This window comes from Octodon degus, unplaced genomic scaffold (genome assembly GCF_000260255.1).
Source record: "Octodon degus isolate 3935 unplaced genomic scaffold, OctDeg1.0 scaffold00015, whole genome shotgun sequence".
Taxonomy (NCBI): domain Eukaryota; kingdom Metazoa; phylum Chordata; class Mammalia; order Rodentia; family Octodontidae; genus Octodon; species Octodon degus.
The window spans coordinates 12,519,542-12,528,834 of record NW_004524591.1 but is presented as its reverse complement, the minus strand read 5'-3'; the positions used below and the strand labels follow the sequence as shown (position 1 = coordinate 12,528,834).

Here is a 9,293-nt window from a genome sequence, read left to right as displayed (position 1 = left end):
AGAGTCTGCTTTCTTGAGGAACCTGCCTGTTGGCTAGCAAAAAAAAGCCATTAGTTTTAAGAGGTGGGGGCTGGGGAGTTGGCTTAGTGGAATAAGCACTTCCCTGGCAAGTGCAAGGGCCTGAGTTCAATCCCCGGTTCCACCAAAAAAAAAAAAAAAAAAAAAAAAGTTTTAAGATGTGGCACATTGTGGCAGAAACTGTGACATATAGGTATGTGCAGTGTTTTAGGAACCACAGGAGATAGGCATAACTTTGGAAGATTGTGCTCTTCTGTCTTGTAGAAGTGGTTTTCTTGTCTCAAAGACTTTGATTGCATCTTTAGATATACTCTCTATTACTTAAACGTTTTGTGACTTTTGATATTCATATTTCACTTCCTGAGAGGTGAGGGAACCTAAAAGTTAAGAGTAGGAAACCTGGATGCAGGTAGACTTGGATTTCAAGCCTGCACTCATGCCTTATCTTCCAGATGAGTGACTTGGGTAAATCACTTTCTCATATCCAGAAGGGTGCACAAGTATTAAGATTAAATAATATGATGGATGCAACATGTTTAGCATGGCACCTAGTATGCAATAGATACTAAATTATATCTTTCTCTAGGTGATTATAGATTTTCTTTTCTTTTTTTTTTAACATTTGATACTAGTGGTAACAAGAATCCTATTTATATTTAGCTTTGTCAAACACAGAGTCATAAATGAAATTAAATAAAAACAAAGGAAGTCCACTTGGGTGCAAATCCAAGAACAGGCTCAGCTGACAAAATCAGACTTTCAAAGAAAGGGATTCCTTATCAAATCCAACAGTTGCAAACTGATATATATATAGGGCAGTTGTAAATTTTGTTAGTTCATTGGAATTGTAACTGTCCAGGTCAGGAAACAAAACTGGTCACTCTAGCATTTTTTTAAACCTTACAATTATTGCTAGATCCTCAAAAATTTATTCTTCCAGCAAATTTAGTTCCTATCATGATTCTCTGAGGCAGTCTTCTTCCTGTCAGTGTATGCCTTTAAGGCTCAGTAAAGGACTTTTGTCTCTTTTGACCATTCAAAAGCCATTTTGACTTTCATTGTACTTAGCTTCATGTAATACACATAGGCTTAATTGCTGATTTTTTAAGGAATGTGACTTTTTTGGTAAAAAGACGGCTCACATTATGAAACATGCAACACAAACATTTCTTTTAAAATATATATAAATTAGCATTTTATTGAGGTAAGCTTATACATTCAAAGAAATGATCTGGCTCTGAAACAGAGGATACTCAATACTTTTATAGTATTTTTTCAAAACCATTACTTATACTATTTCAAGTGGCACTTCATAAAATTATAAATATCAATCACATATAAATTAACTCAAATTTTATATATTTAAATTATCAATAAATTAAAAATAATAAAATAGTGTCCTAACACTTATACAATCAGTTCTTCGTAGAGAACAAGATAAGGTAGATACCCAGTGGACAGAACATGTTTTCTGACCATAGGAAGAAATGCCCATGAACTGATCACTTTAGATCTCCCCATTTGACTCCGCATTCCGAATAGCCCTCAAGCTCTCCTGAAGGAACAGTTCAAGGCCTTGAAGGACAAGTTTAACCGTCAAGCGAGCCTCATCCTCATTCTGTGACTTCAGGTGCTCCAGCACGTTGGCATTTGCAGTTGGGCTGGGCAAGACTGTCTCTTCTGAACTGTTGGCCTGAAAGGAAAAGAAAATACAGAGGATGGTTTACACAGTACACAAATACTTTGTGGTGGACGGATGCTGTGGTCTGTGGGAAGATGTTTAAATTTGGGATGAATAAGACTAATTGGGGTTACTGACCCTGACCCACCTAGCTTACAGGAGGTGTTTTGTTTCAAGTCCACTCTGAGAAGAATCCCTTTACATCCTTGATTTCTAACCACCCCTTTGCTGCTATTTGCCATTAGATGGTAAGAATCCAGAGGGCAGAGCCACTCTCTTATGTGTCTTTCCTTCTGTTATCCAAAGTAGTACATGCAGTCATTTGATAAACAATGAACTCAATGATAAAGGCAATTTAATTTAAATTCTAAATTAAATCTAAATCTAGTATTCTAAATCCAGTTTTCCTCACCACCCATTTGGTATCTGTTGAAAGCTCACTGGTCTAGGGATGTAATGATGACTGGAAACTCTTTTCTATAGAGTCACTAACGCAGCAATAAGTAGCTTGTGGAAGGCCTTGCACTCAACGTGTGGCTCTGGAGTATAGCAGCACTGGCGTCACTGGGGAGGGCATTAGTTGTATATGACTATCAGGCCCCAATTCAGACTGTAGTGAAACAAAAGCCCAGGAGACTTCTATGTAAAGGCAAATATGAGGAGGCCCAATTTAAGGCGAAGAACTAGAAGTTGCAGAAGCAAATTTAGCACCTAGAGTTTTCTTCTAGGGCTCTTTCATTGCACTTGGCTTGATTTAGCCAGTCTCTGAGCCATCAGCTCTCCTATTATCTGCTGTTTCATGACAGCTAGTGGTGACTGGAGCCCTTTGTCCCTCCTTTTCATATTAGATTTCCAGTCTTTGACCTCTGACCATTTCTCTACATTAACTCTCTAGCAACAACAATGTCACTTGGCAGCGATTAAAATATTAGCATCATTTTTGTGACATCCATTCTTTTCTAATGGTTCACTGAGTGGGGTTAAACATGCTTCTTTCTTTCTTTCTTTCTTTCTTTCTTTCTTTCTTTCTTTCTTTCTTTCTTTCTTGCATTTGGTTGTTACAGGGTCTCACTACACAGCTCAGACTCATAGTGATCTTCCTGATTTTCAGCCTCCCCACCTCTGAGATTACAGGCATATGCCACTATGGCTGAACTCTATAGCTGCCTCAGCCCACCCTGGGGTGGGATTGGTGTGGCACATGGTGCCAGGGATTGAACTGCAGTCTCTGTGCTTGCCTAAGCTTGCCTAAGCAGATGCTTTAGTCCACTGAGCTATCTCACTGGCCTTTCTGCTGACTCTTAAAGATACTTCTTTCTTGTCTCTTAAGATATTATGAATTGATGCTTAAGTCCATGAAGTTTATTTTAAAATTTAAATGCCATTATTGATATTCTTTGCAGAAGAGATTTTAAAAAGTTCAACTATTAAGAACTGTTGTTCAGACCCTCTCATCTGAATCTAGCTATCTTTGTCAAAGCAGCACTGCATCCTGAGTTGTCAGACACTTTCCTTGGGTTTTCTCTTCTCCTTGCCCCAGAAGAGATGAAGAGGGGCCAGGGATATAGCTCAGTGGCATAAGTGCCTGTGTGGCAAGCACAAGGTTCCAAGTTCAGTCCCTGGTGCCCCCCACTCCTCATAAAAGATGAGGAGCTCTCACCTCAGGTTTCACGAGCTGACTCAGGAGTTGGAAACCAGTGTATATTTTTTCAGTCTTTTCGTTTTCAGAGGCATCCTGAGACTTGTTCTGTATGAACTGTACGTAAGGCTGGAACTCGAGAAGACCAGTGATGATTTTTGACTGGCATGTTTCCTACGAAAAGAGATGGAAGGGGGATCTGTTACTGTTGAGAGACAAGCACCAACTTGAAAAATTAAACTGTTTATAATTTGGCATCTTCTTCCTCTACTCTTCTAGAAAAGTAGCTTAAGACACTGGGCAGCATCATCAATTGCCTCTTTAAAAATATCTGGACAGTCAGAGGTTCATTTATTGACTTTTACCTAAAGCCCAACAGCTACAAGTGCATGGCAGAGAAGATCCTTTTCTGACTCCCTCTCAGTGCTCTTCCTGAACTCCTACCCATGTTAATGTGGGCTTGAAATCTCCTTTTATGGCATAATCATAAATCAGTGCAAGTTATCTCACTGTTTAGAAGAAGAGGTATGTGGAGAATGAACTCATCAGGGAGGATGGGCCTGGATCCTGCCAGTGGCAGCCAAAGAGGAGAGATCCTTCCCAACCACCTTAATAAGGATGAAGTAGGTAAACTTGGTCGGGCTTCTAGCATTTGCCATTTGTGAAAAAAATCTCAACATGTCAGGCATGGTGACACATGCCTGTAATCCCAGCACTCAGGAGGCTGAGGCAGGAATATTTCTGTGAGTTTGAGACCAGCCTGGGCTACCCAGGGAATTCAAGGCCAAGCTGGGTTACATGGTAAGATTTTGTCTCAAAAGACAAGAAAAAGAGAGGAAAGAAAAAAAAAAGAGAGAAAAATTCCAGCACACAAAGAAGATTCCTGCTGGTTCAAAGGTAAACTGTCTTAAAAATACTAAATTGGCTTCTTCATGGACCTTTATATTATCTATATAATCTATCCCGTTTTTGTTGCTATAGGTACTGCAAGCGAAAAGGAGAAGAACTTTGGCTAAAGGAAAATAGCTAATGTAAATGTGATGTGCTCTTACCCAGTTGTAGGCAAGGTAGTGGCATCCGTCTTCTTCGTTTATCGTTGGGAGAGTCAGCTCGTCCAGTGTGACTGTTTCAACATTGTGTTCAGACATCTAGGAAAGAATACAAGAATTGTTATCATTTATGTGCCCCTAAGACAAACACCACTAGAGGGCCAATTCATGTTCTGTCACAGTCAGGAAAGATTTTTTTTTTTTTTTTTTAATAACTCTGTTTTTAAAAAAGGAAGTCACAGCTCACTGGCATCTTGGCAAGCAGAGTCTAGTGAAATTAGCTGGGTTCAATTCCAGGCTTACCTGACACTCTAGGCTTGTTCTCTATTCCGAATCTCAGTTTCTTTATTTCCAAATTAAGAATTTTATCTTTTTTTTTTTTTAATGTATTTAGCACAGGGTCTACAGGGTCTCACTACATAAATTGGACTTGTAGTGATCCTCCTATTTTCAGCCTCCCAAGCACTGGGATTATAGGTGTGCTATCACGCCCAGTCTCAATTGCTCTTTCAGTGTGCCCTGGGGGCGGGGCTGGCATGGCTTATGGCATGGGGGATCAGACCCCTGCCCCTGTGCTCTGCCTAAGCAGGCTCTTTAGTCTGCTGAGCTATCTGGCTGGCCCATGCCAAATTGAGAATCATTCAACATTTTTCATGTATGTTTCTTCAGATGATTATATACAATTAACATATAAAGTGCATGTAATTGGCTCTTAATAAATGATAACAGCTGGGTATGGTAGTACATGCCTGTAATCTCAGCATTTGGAAGGCTGAGGCAGGAGGATCACTGAGAGTTTGAGGCTAGCCTAGGCTACAAAGTGAGCCAAGGCCAGCCTGAACTATATAGGAGACCCTGTCTTCAAACAAACAAGCACGTGATAAAAATTTCAATGATAGTTTATAACAAATAGAATTTAAGCCACAGAATGTTCTATTTGGAAGGACCTGTGAAATCTAGTTGAACTTCATAATTTTATAGATAAGAGTCCAGAAACGGTGGAGAATTTTCCCAAGATCACTAAGCTTAGCAATGACAATCTGGACTCCCAATCCTCTCTTTCCTGTGTTCTTTTTTCTTTTCATATCAAGCAAAGCTGCAACATTTTCATTTAAAGTTGGGAGATGCTTTAGCCTATTTATGACTTTGCCCCTTGTGGTGCTGAGGTAGCATTTTGGCTAGAATGACCCTGGAGAGTCATTACATTAACTTACATTAACTTATGTAACCTAAAAGTACTGCAACTTCTGAGCAACTGAACATTCATTTTAGTGGTATTTTTCTACTTTTGTCAAAGTCCAAGGAACACAATAAATGTTGGTGGACCTTACTTTTCAATCAGAGAAAAAGAATCCCTGACTATTTAGCCTAAATGGGAAGCTAAGAATGGGTGAGGAACTATGAGTTCCAGCCCCATTCTACACTTTTCAGAAAGTGAAGGAACTTTCTGATACCATCAGCAAAGAAGAAACACAGACCACAGTCTGGATTAATCTATCCCAGAAGCTAGCAGACACTGCCCAGCAAACAAGCCCCTTGTCCATACTGAGTCAAGGAGAATGAATGAATGCCCATGGAGGGGCCATCACTAAGTTACCCACCTCATCTTTCAGTTCCTTGACATCCTTGTAGACTTCTGAAAACTTTTGAAAGGCAAGTGAAGCCGTTGTCAGTTTAATTGGCGAGGTGGTTGGTTCAGCTGTGAAATCAAGTTGAACGTGTGCAGTGGGGAAGGCAGTAGCTGTTACCAGGAGCAGTCCCAAGAAGGCAAGGGGACGGAAGAAGCCTGTGCCGAGAGGAAGGGAGAGCAGCCTGTGAGCTGACAGCACAGCTGGGAGCCTGCTGTTGGTGCTGGCCGGACGCCAGCCCTCTCTCAGCCACACACCTCCTCCCTCACACGGGAGGAGCACCACCAGCCAGCTCCTCGAGGGCTAGGGGTTTCCTTCACTTACTTGTGGAGAGGAACTTCATGGTTGTTCCTGGAAGGCAGATGGAGCTAAGGTGGAGATAGCTCTGTTTCGTTCCTGGTGGGCTCAGGAGCAGAGTGAGCTTCAGACATCCCCTGTCTCATATTTATTGGGAGTTGAGTCTCTGATTTTGAGACTCATGGGAAAATCCCACATTTGATAAAATCTTTGTTGGACCATGGGGGTGGGGCCAGAGTGGGTGGGGCTGATTGGAAACCTCATTAAGATTGTGCAATGTGACGTCGTTCAGCATCGAAGAAAAGAATCACAACTGGGGAAAAAAGTGTGGCTTAGGTCATCATTGAGGCTAGCCCTAAGGATCAAGATCACTCTTCCTTTACTTTCTTCTTTTTTTTTTCTTCTAGTGACTCAGCACTTTAACATGTCTTGAGAAAGTAAAGCTGAAATCATGTACAATGTTTTAACAGGAGGAAAAAGTAGAAACTAAAACTGGCTATGATTTTTCAAAAACAATGCTTTGCTTTCCAGATGGAGATGCTAAGATTTAGTACTCCCATTATTTCATATTTGTAAAACACCTAAGGTACCCTCCAGACCCTTGAGCCTGAGGATACACAGAAGATATTACTATCAGTCATTTCCCAAACTTTATTTCCTATCTCTCACCCTGATCATCTGTTGCAGACTGGCCTGGTTCCTACAAATCTTATGTAGTCATTTCTAGAAGTCTCCAGGTGGAGAGCCGGGCATGCATAAATGATACCTTTGTGGTACTAAAGTGTCAGTTGCTGATTTTCTCCTCAGCTGTCCCAGTATGTTCCAGGGAGGTTCACTACTACCCTACTCTCCCCCTAGTGGCCTCCTGGGGAGCTCCTGGCAAGGACTTTGATTACTGTGCTACAGGGCTGTCCCTGCAGTGCTTGTGCCTCTCTTCCACTGCCAGGAATCCTGGTCTCCTACTGCCCTGGGGCACTTTGAAAGGTCCAGATGGAAGCTGGGACTCCTAGAGCCCTCAAGTTGCCAAGGCTCACTTGGCTCAGAGTGGGAATAGGGGAGAATATTACACACTTTGATGAGGTGATCAGAGGAGGACCTTGTGGCATCTTCTCAAAATTGTGTTTGTAGCTCACTCTTACTGTATGACTGGATCCGAGCACAAAGGTGTCATAACTGTTGCTTCTGAATCTCCCCTCATCCTCCAGTGTCTGAGGCTTCTTTTTTAAAAAAATTATTTATTGGATAAAGGGGCTCACTTTGCAGTTTGAACTTGTAGTGATCCTCCTGTCTCAGCCTCCCCTACTGGGATTACATGTGTGCACCACCATGCCTGGTTTTGGGCCAGCATAGCATGCACTATTGGGGGTTGAACTCAGGTCCTTGCACTTGTTAGGCAGGTGCTTAGATGGCTGAGCTATCTCCCCAGCCATGAACCTTCTTTACTATGTGGACTTCAAACAGAACTCTTCTTAGAATGACATCTTCTACAGGAAAAGTTCTTGATGTCTTAAATTTAGACTCCAGACCAAGGTGCCCCATCATACTTCAGACACCTAGGCATGTCCTGGTGAATGACTCCAAGCTGAAACTAGAAGCTTTGGATGGCTGCCATAAAAATCATGTAAAAAACACATTGTTGACATTATTATCACCTTCTTTGCTTTGCAAAGAAGTTCTATTCAAGTTACTGAAACAATGACTTCTGCGATAGGCTTTTAAAGTATGGACTGATTCACTGAAGTTTTGTTTTGTGCACAACATGTCAGGATCCACCTGCTGAAGAAAATGAGGTCATCTACTCTCATGTCTAAGCAAGAGACCCTGTCCCCTGGGTCCTGTGGCCATCATGGGGGTTTTTAGTTTGAAAATGAAAATGGGGAAGGATGGTAGGATGGTTTCATTTTTAGTGCTCTGTGGTCTCAAGCAGCATAGACATGCATGAGCCATTGCTTGTGTCTCTCCTGCCTTGAACCTACCCGATATAATAGGCCTCTGTGGGCTGGGATTGCTTTTCTTGAGTTATCTATTTCTATTTCTTAGAAAATATGAATTTTTCTCCTCTTCTGAAATGTATTAATGGGCTCTCTACAGTGGACTTCACCACCAGGTAGGAAATTAGGCAGTAGTATTAATTCAGGGGACACAGTCAGTCCTACGGGAAAAGCTGCCTTTTCCCTGCACTACTCCACTTCTCCTTCTTCTCTTGGTCTCAGATGGCAGTCATTTCAAATCAGCAATAGTACAACCTAGCACCTAAAGTATTAGTTAATAAACACTGGATTCTTCTGGTTCTAGGTGCTTGGCAGCCACGATTTACAGTAGAGTAAAAGTGGGCTTTTACTGTGGAGCCTTCATGGGGGCCTGGGCACCTTTGGGAGCCTGGGCTGGAGCAGAAGCTGGCACCTTGGCCTCGGCTGGAGCCTGGGCTTTGGCTGGCAAAGGCCCAGTCTAGTAAAGTTCAAGTTTTGAACTCAGTAACTCAGTGCAGCACATAGATTTATCTTTTCAATAAAAGACGTTTTGTTTTGTTTTTAATAGGGGCATGTATGTAGGATAAAATGTTTGAGCAAGACACCATAGCATCCAAGAAGTCTCCTTCATTTCCTAGCTCCTGGTCCCAGAGATAGTGTCTCATTCATGTATTTTCAGTTAAGTCCTTTGTTATTCTAATTGGGGTTTTTCTGAGCTTTTCAGATACTCAGTTCTGTATTTACAGTATTTATTGATGTCTACACACACACACACACACACACACACACACATGTTCTCAGTGGCTTGGATGCCACCTTTGCAGCTCCTAGTGGTAGTGTACATGGGCTCTCGGGTCGTAGTTGAGTTGAAAGCTAGCTCTTTCACCTAGTAGCTTCTTGACTGCCTAAATTATCCTAAGAATCTGTGCCCTGTTCATTAACTTCTAAGGTAAGAGTTCTTTCCTTATTGGGCTATTGTGAAGAGTAAATAAAGATAGAGGATAAAAAAAA

At 41.6% G+C, this 9,293-nt stretch overlaps 1 protein-coding gene across 1 annotated transcript; it reads right to left on the bottom strand.

Annotated features, from left to right (window-relative positions):
• Positions 1 to 1,525: 1,525 nt before the first annotated feature.
• Il6 (interleukin 6) lies at positions 1,526 to 6,358 on the bottom strand. The gene is made up of 5 exons (XM_004626560.1): positions 6,340 to 6,358; positions 5,989 to 6,173; positions 4,391 to 4,486; positions 3,360 to 3,512; positions 1,526 to 1,711 (listed from the first exon to the last, which is right to left on the bottom strand). The coding sequence occupies exons 1-5, from the start codon at positions 6,356 to 6,358 to the stop codon at positions 1,526 to 1,528; spliced, it is 639 nt and encodes a 212-aa protein (XP_004626617.1).
• Between the last annotated feature and the right edge of the window lie 2,935 nt (positions 6,359 to 9,293).